This window comes from Scomber japonicus, chromosome 17, assembly GCF_027409825.1.
Source record: "Scomber japonicus isolate fScoJap1 chromosome 17, fScoJap1.pri, whole genome shotgun sequence".
Lineage (NCBI taxonomy): Eukaryota > Metazoa > Chordata > Actinopteri > Scombriformes > Scombridae > Scomber > Scomber japonicus.
The window spans coordinates 6,857,503-6,878,905 of NC_070594.1; the positions used below are offsets into that span (position 1 = coordinate 6,857,503).

Sequence of the window (21,403 nt, forward strand, 5' to 3'; positions counted from 1 at the left end):
TGAAAACTTGAAGCTTCAAAACTGGAGTAATTTTGGAGATGTTAAGATGCTGTGGTTTAGTTCTGGTTAGCTTTAGACACAAAAATCACTTGGTGAGCAAACAGCTGAGATGTTTCCAGGACTCTAGATGACTTCAGATGTCCAAACTGTCACCAAGCTACGTTTACACAGGGGTTGTTTATATCAGGATTTCAATTTTTAAAAGTCTATTTTCACTTTGCTGAATCAAGTTTTGCTGCTGGGATCCAAAACAGAAACTTGAATTTGTAAAGTTTGTTAACACACGTCAGCCTTTACTCACTATTTTAATGACACTATGATTTCAAAGATGTGTGTGTTTGTATCAATAAAGTTTTATTCTGCTGTTTAAATAAAAGTTACAAACTTTCTGACGTCACAGCTGTCCCGGGTAGCCGAACATGGGCAGCAGGTTTCGGTTGTAGGTCAGATACTTCACGGTGCTGCTCCTCAAAGCTTCTCGATTCTCTTCCTGCAGTACTACCGGCTGGAGGACCTTTGGCTCCTCGTCATCCTCCGTCGTCTCCTGCTGGCTCGACTCATCGTCCTGCAGAGACGCGGAGATTAAAGCATGACTCTCCAATGACTGATTATATGTTTAACTGCACTCTGTTGCTACTGTAATGTGTTTTGTGGGTTGAAAATCATTCCTGTGTGATGCTGTTTCCACTTAGTTAACATAGAAGTGCTGATACTTTATATGCGTTATTTAGTATTTTACATGTTTTGAATTTCCCATTGTGAGGCATACAGTACATCTTGGATATTCACATTTATAAAAGAAAGAAAAGAAGAATGGAATGAGAAAGAAAGGACAAAAAGAGAATGAATGAAGTAATGAAAACTAGAGAAAAAAGACAGAAAGGAGAGACAGAAATTAGGAAGCTAGTGAGAAATACAGTAAATAAAATAAACAAGAAAGACAAGAATGGAAGAATGCAAGAAGTAAATGACAGAATGAAGGAGTGAGAAAGAAAAACGATGGAAGGCGAGGACAGAGGGAAGGAATGAAGAATAAAATAATGCACAAATAAATAAAAGACAGAATGAAGGATTGAGAAAGACAGAAAGAAAGATTGAATGAGGTAAAGAAAAACAAAATTGATTTTCTGGTCGAACCTTCCAGTGAGTCGAGGTGATCTGCTGAAGCTCCTGCTCAAAGTCGGAGAATCTGTCGTGATAAACGGCCAAACTCCAACTCTGCCTGAAGAAACTGCAGTACGCACACACACACACACACACACACACACACACACACACACACACACACACACACACACACACACACACACACACACACACACACACACACACACACACACACAGGTGATAAGTATACGTACAGGTGAACAAACACTACCATTGAATAAGTGACACCATAATTAAACTATACTAACTAACTACGCTACTCTAAATAAATAGAGTTGAGAGTAGTGTGTGTGTGTGTGTGTGTGTGTGTGTGTGTGTGTGTGTGTGTGTATGTGTGTGTGTGTGTGTGTGTGTCAAACTGTGTCAAACTGTCAGATTGAGCAATGGGTGTGTGATCAACTGTAGCACTATCACGGAAATAGAAAAAAAAGTTCATTACACACTTTCCCATTATTGTGACACTAAAACTTTACAGGAAGTGACATCATTTATCCTCGATGAAGGGAACGCTGAGATTAAAAAGAAAGAAAAGGGGGAAAAAAGGAACATTAATTGACACAAAACATTACTGAACAATTCAATTAAGTCAAATGTCCAAAGAAAATCTAATCTCTGACACATGAAAAGAAACGGAGCCATTACCAGGACAGCTGATGAACTCCAGCTGAGAGACTAAAAGCTTTACTGACCCGATGAGGTTAATACTACATGTGTGTTTCTGGAGGTTTGACCCTTAAAATAATCCACAAACACAGAGTGAGACGATCCAGTGCTGAGAAAGTCATTTTATCAGTTAGTATCTGATATTAAAGAGTCACTTTGATTATTCTACTTTCACTTGGTAGCTACACAGAGACTTCATGTTTTATTAGTCCAGGTTGACAAAATTGAGTATTTAAAATATTTTCAGGAGCGTCTGATCACCCCCAGAAGACTTTTCATAGGGATTATTTCTTTTTTTATTTCTTTTTTTTAGAAATTTTAAGTGTATTGATTTTGAATGTAGAGAAAAATGAAAAAATAAATAAATAAATGAATAAAATGAAGAGAAAAAATAAGTAGAGGAAAAAGAGAAGAGAAGAAAAAAGGAAGAAAAAATAAATAAATAAGAAGTAAAGAACACAGCACATCAAGCATTACAATGATATTTCATGGTCATAAAATGAGTATCTACTATAGACAGAATATAAAAGCAGTAAAATAAATTATTAATAATAATAATAATAATAATAATAATAGTAAATAAATAGGTCGGTAGACATTGTGAGGCTTTGTATAATAGCCAGTGTCTATGGGCTCACATGTTGAAGGTAATTCATTAATTCTGGGTATGGGGATTATTTCTTAAGTAGAAAGTTCAGATGTTGACAGTGAGCTCTGTGGATTATAGAGATCTTACAGAGTAGATACGCTACTTCTTTCATTTTATAGTAAACTGTGAGCACCACAAACTACATTTCACTCATAGTTATTGTAGTTCATAGTTCACTCATACTACATGCAGCTATTATTTATTTATAGAAGTTATTTAACCCTCCTGTTGTCCTCAAGTCAAGGAAGGAAGGGAGGGAGGAAGAAGGAAGGAAAGAAGGAAGGAAAGGAGGGAGGAAGGAGTGAGGCAAGGAAAAAGGAAGGAAAGGAGGCAGGAAGGAAAAGGAAGGAAAGGAGGGAGGAAGGCAGAAGGAAGGATGGAGGGAGGAAGGAAGGAGGAAGGAAGGAGGGAAGGAAAAAAGGGAGGAAGGAGGGAGGAAGGAAGAATGAAGAACGAAGAACGAAGGAAAGGAGGAAGGAAGGAGGGAAGGACGGAAAGGAGGGAGGGAGGAAGGAAGGAAAGGAGAGAGGGAGGAAAGAAAGAGAGAGGAGATAAGGAAAGAAGGAAGGGAGGAAAGAAAGAACAGTCAAAAGAAACGGGGTCGATTTGACCCGTGAGGACGACACGAGGGTTAAACTGCATTGAGACTTTTTAATTTTCATTTTAAGACCGCAAAACAAATACTCATCAAGCAAGAGAGCAACATATGATCACAGCTACTGGACTTTTGAACGGCTTGTTTAACTTTAAAAAACTTCAAACGTCAAAAGTAAAATGCAACGTGTGTGAAACGGAGTTTAACTACCACCGGAGTACGTGGAGTTTGAGTTAGCACCTCCACGCTAAACACCCAGGTGCAGCCAGGCGAGCCTCAGCTCCACCAAAGGACCATTTTGGAGTGTGGGAGTCGCAGCAGAGCCGTGATTGATTCCCAGTTAAGACACTCTGGTAAGAAATGTTTTACATTATGGGCTTAAAACTGCCTTCAAATGGAAAATATTTAAATAATTGCATTTTAAACATACAATTCAAAACGCGATTAACTATGGAAATTCTGCGATTAATCTCGATTAAAAAAATAATCGTTTGACAGCCCTAGTTTAAATGTTTTTCAGTTTCATTGTGCATTTTGTATAATGACAATAAAGAGTCATTAATTCATTCATTGTAGTGAGGCGGAGGCAGACGTCTTAAATCCAAACTACCTGCATGCACAGACACTAGAAGAGGTAATCTTGGTGATTGGCGAGGACTGACCCTTTAAATAAAATCTTGTGAACCCTCAAAGGGAACCAAACACTCTTAACCGCGGTGTCTGAATGACCCCCAGCCGCTGCTCGGTCAATCAATTATTTTAACGGCTGCTGATGCCCCGTCAGCCTCCACAATGACTTTACGAGTCAGCTGACTGAGCGGCGTGACGAGGAATCGCTCTCTGCTGCTGGGTGCAGGCTCCGGCTTTGTCTCGTCCCCCGGACCGGGCACAAAGACAGATTGGTGGAGCTGCATAAACAGATTAGGAGGCGGAGGACAATAGCCGTTCCATGTCTGGGGGTCATTTGTGTTGAAACCTCAGAAGCAGGTCACCCGCTGTTTGACAAACACACACACACACACACACATAGAGGCACACACACACTTTGCAAAGTCACAACAGCAAACACACAGACAGAAGGAGGACAAAAGACACTGAAGGCCTAAATCCCGTCACTCCTCTTTATGTGTTATTTTGACATGTGAGGTCATCAGTCATCAGACACACGATGAGTGCAGCTTTCTGACACTCCAACTCCCTCATTTCTATGCACGACTTCAGTTATGAAAAAACACTCTCTTCTTTCTTCTTCTTTTTTTTTTTTTTTTTTCCAAAGCTCGACCACCTGCCGTCTGTGTCACGTTCTGGTATGAAAATCAAACAAACATCACACAACTGCAAAAACAGCAACATGTATTCATGTGCGATAACTGACTGGTGCCTCAAAGTCTAATTATACCACTCCAGGCGAGGGGCTGGACAAAATAAGAGAAACACTGTACAAATACAACGATGTGCAAAACAGGGCTGAAAATACCAGTTTGGTGAAGGTTTGTTTTTGTTGTTGTTCACCAAACTGCTCGTTTCTGCAGATCTATTGTGCTCCAAGTTGTGTGTTTTTGCTGTTACGTTCACTGAAGCTCATAAAGAACTTCAGAAAAAGATGATATTAAAGGAAAATGCCTGAGTGATGGTAAACCGCCTAAAAAACAGGGTAGAAATAAACATCTTAGCGTAGCATAGCGATAATTCCAGTTTATCACAATTGATTTTGGCAGTTTTGTCCATGGTTGCCATCGGTAACCGGTTGTAAACAAACCCTGAGGTTAGAGGTATAACTCAGACTGTCGGTTTGAAGCATCCATCACAGTTTAAAGACCCACTTCCTGCTTCACATTTGACCTGCTGAAGTGTTTTCCAACGTGTGAGCCTCTTCAACAAATGTTTTTTGTGTGTGTGTGTGAAGTGTTCTTGAGTTATGAGAAAGGCTCGAAAGATTGGAGAGAGTTATTATCATTATTATTATTATTACTATCAGTGCTTCACCACATGTTTCACAGCTTTAAAACATACATTACCTACTCTATATCAAAATCAAAATAGCTATTGAAAACTCAGCTATGATAGCTGATGGTTGTTATAATACGAGTTTTTTATTAGCTCAGATTTGAGATTTGAGCTCAACACGGAGACGAATGGATCTGAACTGACAGACCAAAACTCATATCAGACTGAACAAGACTCTGGTAATGATAATAATGATAATCACATTCACTGTAAGGCACCAAGGTTATTATAGCTTTGACATTTTCTTTAGTTTTTATTTTTATTTAGTTTTTCAGTTTACTTTTTTTATTTCAGTTTAGTTTCAGTTAGTTCATCAAGTAATTTAGTAGTTTTAGTTTAGTTTTTATTTAGTTTTAGTTTCTCAGGTGTTAAAAGAAAGTCTTGACTTGTAGAAGCTGAAAAGGATGAAAGAATGTGTGACACCAAATATGATTTATGCTGCAGGACAGGAAGTAATCGAGGGAGAAAACTAAACTGAATTTATCTGCAATTCAGTTTAGTTTTAGTTAGTTTTACATTGTTCATTGTAGTTTTTGTTTATTTTTTTTTTTTTTAATTGTATTAAAAGTGTATTATTTTTTATTTTAATTTCAGTTAACTAAATTATTTTTTCATTGCTAGTTTTAGTTTTAGTCTTAGTTACTATAATAACCCTGTAATGTTGAAACATATAAGACTTGATTTGACTTATTTGGACGACTAAAGCTTCATATTAGCTTCAGATTAACTTTAAATCAACTTTCAGATTTTGTCCCCCATCACTTAGTGTATTATAAATGTGTATTCTTCCCCTGTCAGTGTGTAACAGTCTCTCCCCCACCTGTACAGATCGTGGATCAGGCATTGGTGGTAGCGGGACTGCAGCTGTCCCAGCAGCTGCTGGTGTTTTCCATACAGACTCAGGTAATTGGAGACGGGAAGCGGCTTCAGCGACAGGCAGGTGAGCGTCTCCACCAGCTCGTGGCCGTCGAGATGCAAACAGAAGTAGTTCCCCGTCTCCACTCGTCCGGTCACGATGCCTCTGTCCTGTAACTTTATATGAATGAATGAACACAGGAGTTAGTGAAGATTGATTAAAGGATAAGGCTGTCAATCTTTAAAAAACAGCTCACAGATATGTAGTTAAAAGTCTCAGCAGTCGAGGAAATAGTGTATTTCTTATTTCTTGGGGACTATTTCCAGCGGCGGATGAATCCACATTTGCTGCACTAGAGAATATTTCTGGCAGCAGGACGGTGTGTGTGTGTGTGTGTGTGTGTGTGTGTGTGTGTGTGTGTGTGTGTGATTGAGTTGAAATAAACTACAGTGTGTGTTCATGGTGATGAAAGAATGTGTCACCTGGTGCAGCCGTGTGGCTCATTGACGTGTTTTTAATAGTTTTTGGACAACAATGGATGTCTACTGGTCAGAGGAAGAAGATATATCAGGCTTTGAACACACACACACACACACACACACACACACACACACACACACACACACACACACACAACACTTGTTAGTAGATCAATCCATTGTTGGCTTTGGTCTTTTTAATTAGATTTATTAACTATAAGAAAAATACCAACGTCACATGACTTCTCCTTCAAATGATACCTTTCCAGGACGAGCGTTGGGTATTCATTATTACTTTCTAGCTTCTTTTAAAACTCTTCTTAAAACTTTTTCCTTTGTAAAAGCTTTTGGAAATGTTTGAATTGTTCTATTTATTGGTTTAGTTCTGTGTGTTTTATTATTAATTTATACATAATCTACTATTATTTCTGTTCTCTGTGCTCCACATTGCTTCATTTCTATCTGCTTTGTTTGGTTTTATTTCATTGTTAAGAAAAGTGCTATATAAATAAAGTGTATTATTATATTAGTAGTAGTAGTACTTATTATAAGAAACTTGGTTCTAAAGGGAAATTACACTTCATCTTCACACTTCAAACCTGATTTTCTCAGAGCGAACAGCAACAAAATCACCTTAAATCTGATTCAGACTCGGGCCGTCTTGATTCTGATATAAACACAATTTTTGATATTGTGTTAGTCTACACATTAACTGGAGGTATTTCTGCATCCTTAGCATCATGTGAGGCGAGAGGTGTGCAGCAGTCACAGCTTGTCAAGTCTGTAGGAAGGAAGGAAGGAAGGAAGGAAGGAAGGAAAAGAGTAAGGAGGGAGGGAGGAAGGAAGGAGGAGGTAGCAAAGAAAGAGGGAGGAAGCAAGCAAGCAAGGAAGAAAGGAAAGAGGGAAGAAAGGAAGGAAAGATGGGAGGAAGGAAGGAAGGAAGGAAAGAAAAGAAGGAAGGAAGGAAAGAAGAAAGGGAAGAGGAAAGAAAGGAAGGAAAGATGGGAGGAAGGAAGGAAGGAAGGACAGAGCGTGTAAACCAAATAAAACACTGACAGAGATGATATCTGGTGATAAAGACGTACAGGTTTAACAGGAGGACCCGTCAGTTGGGTGGCGGACGGTTTGGTGACGTGCAGGTAGTTAAATCCTCCAGGTAGCTTCCCACCTGAGGACAGAAGGAAGAAAACACGAGGTGGTTTATATACAACATGCTGTAGAAGAATAAACCCATCAGTGAGTTCATCATTTGTGGATGGATTTGTAGTTAGATTTGTTAAAAGATAACTCAAGGAAAAAGTCAGCACAATGCAGGTAGATTTTATAGTAATAGTATTAAATCTACCTGCATTCAGAGCTGAACTGTGCAGACTTATTACTGTTATTTGGTCCAGTATACCTGCTTTCTCACTCTGGATTAGGGTTATTATAGTTCACTAAAACTAAAACTAGCAATGGAAAAAATAATTTAGTTAACTGAAATTAAAATAAAAACTACAATGAACAATGTAAAACTAACTAAAACTAAACTGAATTGCAGATAAATTCAGCTTCGTTTCCGTTGTTGTTTTCGTTTTCCTCCCGTATATAAATGTATAGTGATGAGGACTGATGGGAACATTTGTGGGAGGCAACTAAAAGGGAAAAATCTCACCAATTTGAAAGTTCATCTTCGTGGTTAAAGAATGAAATTAAAAGGGACTTAATGATAAACCATATTTGGTGTCACATATTCTTTCATCCTTCTCAGCTTCTACAACTCAAGGCTTTCTCTTAATACCTGAAAAACTAAAACTACATAAAAACTACACTGAAACTACTAAATCACTAGTTGAACTAACTAAAACTAAACTGAAATAAAAAAAGCAAACTGAAAAACTACAGAAAAATAAAAAATAAAGAAAATTTCAAAACTATAATAACCTTGCTCTGGATATGCACGTCTATCACAAATGTGTTTCAAAGATAACTCAGTAACTAGTCAATTTACCAATGAGTGAAGGGACACAAAATGTTGAAATATTGAAAGCAATTCAATCAATTGTTTATGTCATTAATTAATCAAAAATGTGAATTATTCTTTGGTTTCATGTTCTCAAATGTGAAGATCTTCACATTTTCTCAGTTTTATATCATTGCATATTAAATATCTTTGTGTTTTCGACAGTTGGATGGACAAAACAAGCAGTCCAAAGATGTCACCTTGTACTTTTTTCTATATTATATCATCACATATTTTGTAGAATAAATCAAATCAATCTGAAAATCAATTATCAGCTGAAGATACGAACAATGCCACATAAATGTAAAAGCTTGAAAATGTTACTGAAAAGCCCAATCATGGGATCAACATTAATAAAAGATTAGTTTCAGTGTGGAAACATGCACTCGAACCAACATCGGGACAAAAGGAAAAGATACAAACATAACAAGCAATTCAATGTTAGCGTCCACCCACAGAGGAAAACAGAGGCTGAGGCAATGAACTCAGATAGCAGGCGATGATATGACATCTCTGCTCTCCCTGAAAAGTTCATGTGTGTTTCATCTCTCTGAGAGGGGTGACTCAGAGTGCCTGTTGTGGTTATGTAACCCGTTTGGAGTGGCCTTGTGTTAGTCCGTGAATACGCCGCAGCAGAATACGGCATTGTTACTACTCTGTTGTGGTTCGAGTGTCCGTCACAATAGCATGGGGCAGTGGGTGGGTGGGTGAAAGATTGGAAAATGTTGCACAAAAGCACAATGAAAAGATATTGGCGGTGTGCGAATTCTCTCGGATAAAAAAGCAGAGAAACATTTTCGACGGCCGGGAAAGAAGGACGCGGGAGAAGAAGAGAATATTGTGGTGAAATGACAACTGGAAATATATGGAAACATAAGATTTGATGGTGGATGTGAAGGAATTTTGTGTTTGTGATAAAACTACAATTACAAACACAAACATTTTTAAAAAAGGCAAAAAATTAAAGTGGGAAAAAGTTAAATATCCCAAAAAAGGAAACTCCACAGTTAGCTCAATTAGCTGTTAGCTTCAGAGATCTGGTCAGAGTCCTGGATATTATAAAGGTGGTGGATGATTTTACACTGAAAAGGTCTGACACTCACTCTGTTACTGTGTGTTAACAGGTGTTCATAGTCTTTAGTCATGACCCGATCATGATGCCTGATCAATAAAACTGATTAAATGCAGTATTGCCTGTATACACTGACGTCCAGTGTCTGGTACATTATGAGGAAACTGCTGGAGAACTTACCTTACAAATATAACTACAATGAGTGCGTCTTCCCTGTGTAACAAACAGCAGGAATTATATGTTAATGTTATTAATATTAATGTTATTTTAGGCTAATGTTACTTTATTGTTTTCATGCTAACGTAATGTTTCTATTTCTATGCTAATGTTACTTTATTGTTTTCATGCTAAAGTAATGTTTGTGTTTCTATGCTAATGCTACTTTATTGTTTTCATGCTAACGTAATGTTTGTGTTTCTATGCTAATGCTACTTTATTGTTTTCATGCTAACGTAATGTTTGTATTTCTATGCTAATGCTACTTTTTAGTTAATCTATGCTAATGTTACTTTTCTGTTTATTTTATTGTCCTGAAGAGCTACAAACTGACTTTCATTTGGTTTTAACAGTGACAGTAAAGATCTATTTCATGCTAATGTTTCATGCTAACATTACTTTTTTATTTTTTATGCTAACATTTAAACCTTTACTATTGGTTGATGTTTGGGATACATTCAGTTAATTTCTCTTAACGTGTAGAGCTCACTTTGTGTAATCTGTTTTAGCGTTATCACTGCTGCTAGCTGCTGTTTCTTAACCCTCCTGTCGTCCCATCTCTTTTGACTGTTCCTTCTTTCCTTCCTTCCCTCTTTCTTTGCTCCCTCCTCCTTCCATACTTCTTTCCTCACTTCCTTCCTCTTTTCCTCCCTCCTTCCTTCCTTGCTTCCTTCCTCTTTTCCTCCCTCAGTCCTTCCTTCTTTCCTCACTTCCTCCCTTCCTTCCTACCTTCCTTCCTCTTTTCCTCCCTCCCTCCTTACTCCTTTACTTCCTCATTCCTTCCTTGACCTGAGGACAACAGGAGGGTTAATGTGTCGTCTCTTTAGCTAGTCAGCGCTTTCATGGTTTTAGTAGCAACAAGGATTTCATTAGCAGTAAACTTTAACATAAACTACTTCCAGAACCAACTCTGAAATCTCTTATATATTATTATATATATATTTCTCCAAGAATATAACTATATATAACTTTAGTAAATCATGACTTGAAATCAGACCTTGAATCTTAGCCTGTTTGTAAAGCGGTATAAGATCCATTTCAGGTGGAGACACATCAGCGGGCTCCAGGGTCAGGTCGAAGAGGGGCAGCAACACGGCCGCCAGGTCCTGGCCCACCTCCTTGGAGTTGAAGTGGCCATGCGACCATTCCTCCGTGTAGTAGCAGCGGGAGAATTTGGTGAGAGGCCCGGCGCCACAAATGGTTGGATCGCTGGTGTGGAAACTGGCATCTATGACGAGTCTGCTATCAAACACCAGGAAGGAGTTGTTGATGCTGCTGAATGCGTCGTAGTCGACTCCTTTATTGGAGAGATTGATGAACACCTGAGAAGGGGGAAAAATCTGTTGTGATTTCGTGACTTGGTGTAAAAGGTCTAATGTGGGGAATTTTAAACATTGAGACCACATTTCAGTTTTCTCCTTGGTGTTTCATCTAAGTAAGGAAGGAGTTTCTCTTTGTTAAATCAATAGTTTTATTGAACTTATTAAGATTCTTGTCAAGAGTTTAACCCTCCTGTTGTCCTCGAGTCAAGGAAGGAAGGGAGGAAGAAGGAAGGAAAGGAGAGAGGGAGGAAGGAAGGAAGGAAGGGAGGAAGGAGGAAAAAAAGGAGAAAGGGAGGAAGAAGGAAGGAAAGGAGGGAGGGAGGGAGGGAGGGAAGAAGGAAGGAAGCGAGGAAGGAAGCAAGGAAAGGAGGGAGGATAGGAAGAAGGAAGGAAGAAGGAAGGAAAGGAGGAAAGGAAGGAAGGAAGGGAGGAAGGAATGACTCTTGCCAAGTGTTTAACCCTCCTGTTGTCCTCGAGTCAAGGAAGGAAGGGAGGAAGAAGGAAGGAAAGGAGAGAGGGAGGGAGGGAGGAAGGGAGTAAGGAAGGACGGAAGAAGGAAGGAAGCAAGGAAGGGAGGAAGAAGGAAGAAAAGAAGGAATGAAGCAAGGAAAGGAGGGAGGATGGGAGGGAGGAAGGAAGAAAGAAGGAAAGGAGGAAGGAAGGAAGGAAGGAAAGGAGTTGAATTACACTAAGAGAAACAGGAATAGTTGTAGATTATTCACAAGGTTGAAGTTCTGTGTGAAATTTCCTTTTAACAACACAGTTTTATATTTTAATTCAGAACTGAAATGGATTGTGTTTGTCCTTAGAGGCCTTAAAAAATCTGATGAATGCATTTCCTTCCTCATAAAACATTCACAACACAAATCTCATGGCTATATTGTCTCACGGTCCATGCATGTACAAGGACAACAGGACCTCATCGACGATATGTTTCTATTTTAGACTGAAATGGGGGAAAAAAAAGCGGACTGTCTAAAACAATGAAAACGGGAAAAACACCAAAATCATTTTGTGCTTGACAAACACGGTCTGCTTCCAGGAGGGAAATTAACATCCAAACAACGGACACAATCTGGTGAATTCAGCCTGTTGTGAGCTTTTCAGCTTTACCAGACACCTTGGCCAGTAACCCACCATTGTTTGGATATCATTTCCTTTTTGTAAAAAGCTAATAACTGGCTGGATGAGCTGTGAAATCACCCAGTGGATTTTTTTTTTTTAAGGTCACCAGAAAATTTTGACTCACGCCACACTGCAGATGGAGCGGCTCCGAGTCTGTGGTGAATGAAACCGATGAGAGAGGGTCGGGGTGTTCGCCATTGTTCATCTGAGCCAGCAGGCAGTCATGGTGGACCTGGACTTCGGCCTTCTCCATGGTCGACGTCACGGCCTTCTCCACGTCTGGGTCGCTGAAGCAGGACTTGTTGGGTTTGCGTGGTGGAAGAACCAGATGGATACGAGAACCCCGGATACCGAGACTCAGCAAAGTCTCCACGGTGGTGTAGACGTCGATGCTGTTTCCGTAGACGACGGCGTTATCTGAAGAACCACAAGGAAGAGACAGCTAAGCTAACATTGTGTTTTCAGGGTGCTTTCTCTTCATTTATGTTTAGTTTGGGGACTCATTTATAAAGTTAGATTTGGCAAAAAACTCTTCCACTCTTTGACAACAGTAATACAGGCATGACTCAAGTGCTCTGCCAATGAAGGTCACACAATCATGCTTAAACTAAATTAACTTTTTTCTGAATGACTGGTTTGGAAAAGAAGCCAGGGAGGAAACCTTGCAGGAAAACAAAGAAAATACATAGTTTTCTCTCAAAATCACAAATGTCAAACTCATAATGGCACTAGAGAAAGTTTTCCCCCAGTTCATTTGGAAAGTGTTGAAATATTTTGACCTGCTGCTGGCACTGAAATCAGAGGGTCACTTAAGGTCAGTAGTCCTTTGGGGAACATGACTCCATCCAATAAATGTTGAGATATTTCAGTCTGAACCAAAGTGGTGGACCATCGCATCCTTTGAGCCACAGTGCTAGTGTGGCTAAAATTCACTATCAAGAATATATTCTCCCCCAATCGTTCAGCCCTGTTTTCACAAAAAAGCTCCAACCAGTATCTACACCTGAGCCAACGAGCCTCAACACCTGCCACCATTTACATTTAAGAATAACAACATGACTTGCTTTTAGACTGTTACTCACTAAAAAAAATAAAGTAGTAGAAAACTACACACTACAGTAATAACACAAGCTGAAAAAAATAACTCTGGATTCATATTTTTCAGTTTTGGTGCTCCTGTCGGCACAAAAAATGTTCATCTAAAAAAGTATAAGTATAATATTCAAATACAAGACGCTCTATAATTTAGTGGAGCTGAATGCCGACCACAAAGCACTGATTTCTAAAAGAGAAGTGTATTTTGCAGAGGAATTCATTTGCACTACAGAGACATGATACAAATGATTTCCCTCTTTTCAAGCCATGGTTTTCCAGTCAACAATAGTTTGTGCTCAGGTGTTCCGGAGAGCCTTGGAAAAGGACGGCAAAGGCTGCACATATTTCACAAGAGGCCCTCAGATTCCTTAAAAATGAACCATAGATGCATTAAAGTAAAGAAAGACAATCAATGTCAATATGAGCATCCAAGTATATCCTTAATTTGACGGATGCTTTTTTTTCTTTGTTTGAGAGGCCTCTCGACATTTTACAGAATGTACAGTACAGGTTTCTATACAATGAATTAGACTATGTGGTCCTCATCTTTCATTGATAATATTCAATCTAAAGGAACAATAGGGCAGCAGGGCCAACTACAGACCAATTTCAAAGCCCCCCCCCCCCCCCCCCCCCCCCCCCCAAAGAAAACATAAACATTAGATTGAATAGGTGTTTTTATGTGAGTGTTTAAGTTCATATAATACTATAAAACAGATATGTGTATTAACTAGTAGGCTACCATGCATCTTTTATAAACACATTATTATAAACACTTTAATAAGCTTGAAATTATGAGTGTTTCTAGGGTTGAGCATAGCTCAGCGGGTAAAGCACCCGCCCCATGAGTTGAGGCTATAGTCCTCGTTGCAGGCGACCCCGGTTCGAATCCCGCGCCGAGTGGTCTTATCCTGCATGTCATTCCCCCTTATCTGCCCCCTGTTTCCTGTCTATCTCTACTGTCCTGTACATTAAAGGCAAAAAAAAGCCCAAAAAAATATACTTAAAAAAAAAAGAAATTATGAGTGTTTCTGGATCATTGTTGGGTAGCAGTTTAATGTCAAAGACTAACAGTAAGTAGGTTGATTGATGGCAAAACATGTTTAAAACAAAGTAGAACAACAACTGGTGGAGACAGATGGCGCTCCCACCTAGAGCCCCATTCTGCCTGAGCTTTCTTCCCACTCAAGGGGAGTTTTTCCTTGACGCTGACGCCAAGTGTTTGCTCATGTGGGAAAGTTGGGTCTCTTTAAATTAAATTAATGATTACGGTCTAGACCTGCTCTAAATGACTTTTAACTGATTGATAGAACAACAGTGTACTCTTACATACCTACCTTCTATGCAGCCATACCATGTATTATATTCTATAATCTCTTATTAAATTATTTATGCTGTATATTTGATTCTGGTTTTAGAGGAGTGTTATGTAAGTGTGAGCTTTGAATGTTGAGCCACGTCTAAGATGATTTTTCCACCACAGACGGACCAAAAAGTTTCTCTATCTGAATCTCCAGTATCAGGGCATCCTTGGATCGGGCATCAGCCATAGAAAGCTCAGTCGTTTTCTCAGTCTGTTTGTATTTTAGACTTTTTTTTTTTTAAACATCAAACCAAAGCTGTGTGGAGGTTACTCAGCTGTCAAACATCTAAACTAATTTGATCATTGTCTCACTATGGGCTGTAAGAACACTGTAGGATGTATTATGTAAGAAGAAAGAAAGAAATTAAATGAAAAATTAAGTGTTGCTCAAATCTTACTCAAAGTAGTCTCTTCTAATTTACTTTAAAATGTGGACAGTATTTTGTTGTATCTTTTCAGAAAGATTGCTATAAGAAATCTTCACTTCAGAGAACATTTAATCTGTAAGGAAAAACTATTAAACTCTTCACAAATACCTTTTTTAAGGCTGCAAACACTTCAAGTGACTAAAACTAAAACATTTTCTGAGTAAACATAAAACTGTAATATCTGTAAGTTCATATCTTCATCTAGTGAAGTGAAGAAGAGTTGGTGCTGTTGATGAACACAGCTTACACCAGCTGCTGTTCGTGGTCTCTGTCCGTGGTGCTGAATGAAAGCAGAGCTGCTACAACTGAGGCATCAAGGCCAGCAGAACATAAAGCTTCTCCGCTCTCATCAATAAATCTATACTTCACTGCTCACTTCATCAGTTTACTGCTTCCACTACTGAAACTACCCAAGGATGTTTCCACATTCCTGTTTTTAATCATAGAGCCACTATAATTTAACTAAGCAGTGCAGCCTTTTCAGGACTTCATTAGGAAATTACTGAGCCTTTAACCTTCGTGTCGTCCTCCCGGGTCAAATTGACGCCGTCTGTTTTGACTGTTCCTTCCTTCCTTCCTTCCTTCCTTCCTCCCGCCTTTCTTTCCTTCCTTCTTCCCGCCTTTCTTTCTCCCCTTCCTTCCTTCCTCCCTCCTTTCCTTCCCTCCTTCTTCCTCCCTTCCTTCCTTCTTCCTCCCTTCTGTACTCCCTCCTTTTCTTCCCTACTTCCTCCTCCCTCCCTCCCTCCTTTCCTTCCCTCCTTCTTCCCCCCTTCCTTCCTCCTTTCCTTCCTTCCTTCCTCCCTCATTTCCTTCTTCCTCCCTTCCTTCCTCCTTTCCTTCCTTCCTTCCTCCCTCATTTCCTTCTTCCTACCTTCCTTCCTTCTTTCCTTCCTCCTTTCCTTCCTCCCTTCCTCCCTCCTTTCCTAACCTCCTTCTTCCTCCCTTGACTCGAGGACAACAGGAGGTTTAAAAAAATGAAACTATACATTTGTGAGCTGGTTTTAAAGACTTATGTATTCAGTAGTAACCAATGAGCTTTGAGCAGAGAGTCACAGGTGTAGTAGAGAAGTCTTTCAACAGTATTTCTTGTGTATTAGAAAAATATAAAATCAAACCTTATATTAAAAAACTAGCGAGAGAGAAAATGACTTCTTCACTCTGCTAATGCTACAAAGTACAATTACTGTCTACATCTGCCTGCTGTTATTATTAAAATTATGGAAATAAACACGGTATCTTCTGGAGTCTGCCACTGCAATTTGCATGTATTAATGGTTTTCCTTTATGACTGGGATCAACTAATTAGTATGTATAAAAACCTCACTCTAGATCACTGCACAATTCCTTCAGAGAGCAGATTAATTTTGCTTAATGACACTGTGTATTTTTTCCTGCTCTGAACAGCCTGGCTCTCAGAAACTGATATGATAATGGAAAATGGATGCAAGAGGCCGACCTGATTCACAGAGATGAAAGATTTCTCTGCAGCTAATTAGCTGCTAATTATACCGGGGCACTTCAGCACTGACTGGCTGAGTAATGACATACTACTACAGATTAATTTTAGGTGCTCTGTGTGTGTGTGTGAGGGGAGAGGAGAGGGGAGAGGAGGGGGGAGTTCACTTACCCTCCAGCTCCACAAAGTTGGCGAGCAGCCAGCGGCGAGCAGCCAAGCAGTCGTGGAGGTCGTTGAGGGTGAAGAGGTTCGAGGGTACAGGCCCGGTGTATCTGTGAGCGGACGGAGACTGAAGCTGGCTGTTAGTGATGGACTGGCTCAGATCCACACCGGTGGGACGGGGCACCTACAGCATCACATGATAAAGTAATTACATCCAATTTGATTTAAACTGCACATTTCATACATAAGTGTCATCACAAGTACTACAGAAACAGTTAAAGCAGTTCAGGGTTTTAGACAATGAGCCAAAAAAATCTACATGAGTGGAACTGTGAAAGCACAGATTAACATATATGTATAATCAACACTGATATATATATATTCTTAATTGACAGACATGATTTTGATGAGGGTATGACCAAGATTTCAAAACAAAGCTTCAGTCATGAGCCGAAATTAAGCAGCAACTACCTCGGCTTGAGGCTGAAGCTAATATGGAAACAGCTTAACTTCAATACCACCAACATATAGTCCTGATAATTACTTTTCTTGGACCATATATTGTCTCAGGAATAATCACGATAAATGGTATTATTGTCATTTGACGATAATGTTATACCAATACACACACTAACTATAAATCTAATGTATGAAATGGTCAGTCAGTAGGTCAGTGGATGTGTGAATGTGTCTGATGTAAACTAAAGACAACCAGGCCTGTCACAAAAATAATGTCATCGACTTATTGTACAATAACGTAATTATCAACATCATGTCTATATATGGACTTATCCTATGAGGCTATTCAGAAGAAGAATTAAAGTTAAATAACTACTAATGGCAGTCTGTGTTTTACAGAAGTGTAGTGCCCATCCTCCAATCCCCCCACCCCCCCCCCCCCCTCCCGCTCCCCCTTTGCATTATTATGCTATCATATAATCATTATATCAGTGGTATGAACTGATCTTCAAATGACAATAACATCGTTTGTCGCAATTATTTCTGTGAGAATATATCGTCCGACAAAAGTTATCGTGACAAGCTTATGTGGAAGTAGCTTAAAGTTCAATACCACCAACAACTGCAAGATGCTTTGTCTTTATACAGTAGCCCTGTCACAGCTCTCTGGTTGCTGTGTTTGTCTCTCTTCAGGTTCAGGTAGGCAGAGACTGTGTTAGTCCATCCAGAATATATTTAAGATCAGCCACCCCTCCGCTCCTTCCCTCTGTCACTTCATCTCTGACTCTCCTCTTTGCACCACTTTAACTTTTATTTATTTATTTATTTAGTTATCCACTAACCTACTGACTGACCATTTCAGACATTAGATTTATATTTATTGTTGCAGCTTCTTAAAAATAAATATAATTGATTGATTTATGAGTATGGCTTTACATGAATTCTTGTGTTTTTTCTAAATGTACAAAACACTTCTGTATGTAAATGTGAATGCGTGTCTGACCTGGTACTGCAGGCCTGTACAGAGGATGAGGTGATCGTAGGGCACCTTCACACCGTCGGACACCAGGACAAGTTTAGACTTCCTGTTGATGCCCACCATCTTCCCGGTGATCACACTGATGCAGGAGTGCAGAGGGAGCCGGGCAAAGTCTCTACTGCTGTATGCATGACTGCAGGAAACAGAGAAGACACTTAGCAAATTGCAATAAGCTTAAATGGGGACAGCACATCTTAAGGTCATTTTTTAATCTTGGGATGTGCAGGAATAACTGCAGGATTTACAGTTAAGAAAATACTTATGCATCTTTACTGCTTACTTACTGGCACTACATGCAGCCTCTTAATTCAGTTGGAAACAGGCCTTTTTAGCCCCATGGGAGACTTTCACTGGCTCAGAAGGGTACATGCTAACAAACTATAGTAGTATATAGAAGGATTTCACTACTTTTTCCACGTTCTTTACTCAAAATATCAACTTCTCAAATATACCTTTGGGTGTTTGATCCAAATACGAGAGTGGGCAATGCAAATAACCTAAACAACCCTTAGCAACAACCTTAATAACAAAAGCTATTGGTAGGCAAGATGAGCTGATATCAGATGTCAGCAATATTGAAAAAAACTGTTGCATACCAAACGTTCAGAGTAGACTGAAGCCCTGGATTTTGACTTACAGGGACCAAGTGTCACCTGTCAATCAAAGTCACCACCTCTACGAGAAACATGGACGCTAGGTCTGAGAGTTTTCTGCTGCTAACTCAGCTGCTAGCTCGGCAGCTAACTCGGTGGCTAGCTCGGCGGCTAACTCGGCAGCTAACTCGGCAGCTAACTCGGCGGCTAACTCAGCTAACTGTAGTAGTAGTAGTAGTAGTGTGTGCTGAATGTATTTATACCTCTACAGCAGCAGGGGCGGGTTTATGCTAATCAGTTTGTGAAGCCTAGCTCCACAATTCAAATCTAAATGGCTGAAATGCTTTTTGCACCTATTTAGAAATACATGTATGACCTATTTAATGTGTATAGAAGAAAATGTCTGAATTCACTTTACACAGCCTTTAAAGATTATGTGTTCAATTTACTTATTTTTTAAAATAATTGGTAGCTCCTCTCCATTAGAGTCACAGCAGTGTTGAGTGCTTCACCAGATTTTAGTTGCAGTAAAATGTTTTTTTTTAAGGATGGCAATGCCTGTCAGTGTGTGCAGCACTATTGGATGAATTACAATTACATTTTGTTCAAACATGCGTTGTCCCCAGAGGGATCTCGTTGACCCCCTCACTCTACATCTTACCTCATACAGTACAAGCAAAACTAATCATATTACCGCCAGCCTCGGGTGTAAATTAGAAATAGTATGCCGAGACACATCTAATTAAGTTACTCAATATAAAATACCACAACATATTATCCTGTCTTTATGTGACGCTGTTACATCCACTCACCTTGTGGACAGAAATCCGACGTCCTCGTGGTGGTAGTCGCCGGGGTAACCGTGAGTTGAGATGAGGGTCAGCTTGTTGAACCTGAGGTGAGGGCTGCAGAGAGAACAAACAACAGACACACGAGTGCTTTACCACAGGATCCGGTGAATAAACGCAGGGGTACAGTATGAGAGGAATGTTTTTAATTACTACGCTCAACAACTACGATCTACGCGTCACGGTATTCAGAAGAAGCTTGACTGATCTCACATAGAAGAAAATAAAGAATACGAAATAACACTCTTAACTCTGCTTTGTGCACGAGGAAGCTCTGAACCGTACATGAACATGCTGATACCTCTGAGAGAGTGTTCGACCCTTGCAGTAAAAGTATATCAGCTGCTTCTAGTGTAAAATATAAAGAATATGAGCTCTATCATTCTCCCCCACACTAATAATAAAAACAAAGTACAGAAAAATAGAAAGAAAGAAATAAAATACTATTAAATATTGAGCATAAAAAAATAAATGATTTTATTTGGAATAAGGATTCATGAGTTCAACCAGCGTTGGAAACCTTGGCAGGTTATTCTCTGCTCAACCTCTTGTTAGTTATTTACAGTATGATGTTGGTTAGATGGTAGTCTGGGTGAAAAGGGTCAAACTATTTTCACAATCAGTTTCTATCAGGCTCTACATAAACACACATTTTTTCTACAAAAAGTTGGAACCGTTTTTTGTTATTTCACATGAAAAAAAAGCTGTAATCATCTCACTGGGTTGAACTAAACAGAGCTCAGGTGGAAAAAGGTCAAATATCACAAATCCAGTCAGGTCAGTGCACATCAGCACTAGCCCGAGGAATCAGATTCACTGTTTTTGACTGTTAAACTTTTCATAAATTGACTCCATATGTTTTTTTTTTCCAGATTTTAACTTTGATTATTGTTCTTTTGGTAATAATCTCCATTCATTTTAGGGGCTTTAAAAACCCTGAGCAAAGAGGATAACAGGTAAGGTAAGACGTCAGCTCATCAGCAAAGAAGAAAAAGGAACAGGAAACAGGGAATCGAACCAGGGACGCTGCGATAATGTGGCATGTGCTCTAACGACTCGACACCAGGGTGCAAGTTTTGAACCTTAGCAGTATATATCAATGACAGAAAAATCACAAAAATCATAAGTTGTTCCATTTTTTGTCACCTGGACTCATCTGTATTGGTATCACCACTGTGGAAATAAGTTTATTGTGTCATCCTTGAGTTTTGTAGATGTGACTCTATTTAAAAGTTTAATTTAATATAAATTAAAAAAAAACTAAAACAGAGCTATGCTGTTGAAGCTGATACTCTAATGAGGACAGAATAGAGTACAGAGCAGAGGTTTGAACTGGTAAATTCACATCTTAGCTTGAAAATGTGCTTCAGTAAAACCAAACAGTGCTGATATTAGAAGCCGAGTGTCTCCCTGCTATAAATGATAAAATCCTAAAATAAACATTAAACATATGGAAATCTCAGATGACGAATCAATGGTTGAAATCTTCTCAGTAGGTACTTCTCCAGCCTACTGAAGCATTTCAGCATGAACAATCCTGAACAGCCCTCCTACCTCTTGTGGATTTACTGTCCACGTTATAAACCGTCTCTTGTGATGCAAATGATCTCTTTTGTGGCGGCCTACGGGACATAACACTGCAGATAACGGCGGCTCCAGCTCCTACGTCGGGTGAATAGCGGAGTGTGTACCTCGCTCAGCAGCACAACCTTATCACACTGGAGCCTCTGATCACCTCCTGCTCTGTTCTTATCTCAGCTTCCTGCTAAATTAACGCCCACTAGCACAGATCTGCAACACCAGACAC

General features: G+C 39.4%; 1 protein-coding gene across 1 annotated transcript in view; it reads right to left on the minus strand.

Annotated features, from left to right (window-relative positions):
* Positions 1-394: 394 nt before the first annotated feature.
* cfap61 (cilia and flagella associated protein 61) overlaps positions 395-21,403 on the minus strand; it is a 42,478-nt gene continuing 21,469 nt past the window's right edge. The window contains exons 16-24 of the mRNA XM_053337462.1: positions 19,561-19,653; positions 18,120-18,288; positions 16,667-16,841; positions 12,278-12,570; positions 10,704-11,028; positions 7,502-7,584; positions 5,902-6,113; positions 1,138-1,231; positions 395-565 (exon numbers count right to left, since the gene is read on the minus strand). Coding sequence (XP_053193437.1) covers positions 395-565; positions 1,138-1,231; positions 5,902-6,113; positions 7,502-7,584; positions 10,704-11,028; positions 12,278-12,570; positions 16,667-16,841; positions 18,120-18,288; positions 19,561-19,653 — 1,615 coding nt within the window. The remainder of the gene's footprint in view (positions 566-1,137; positions 1,232-5,901; positions 6,114-7,501; positions 7,585-10,703; positions 11,029-12,277; positions 12,571-16,666; positions 16,842-18,119; positions 18,289-19,560; positions 19,654-21,403) is intronic.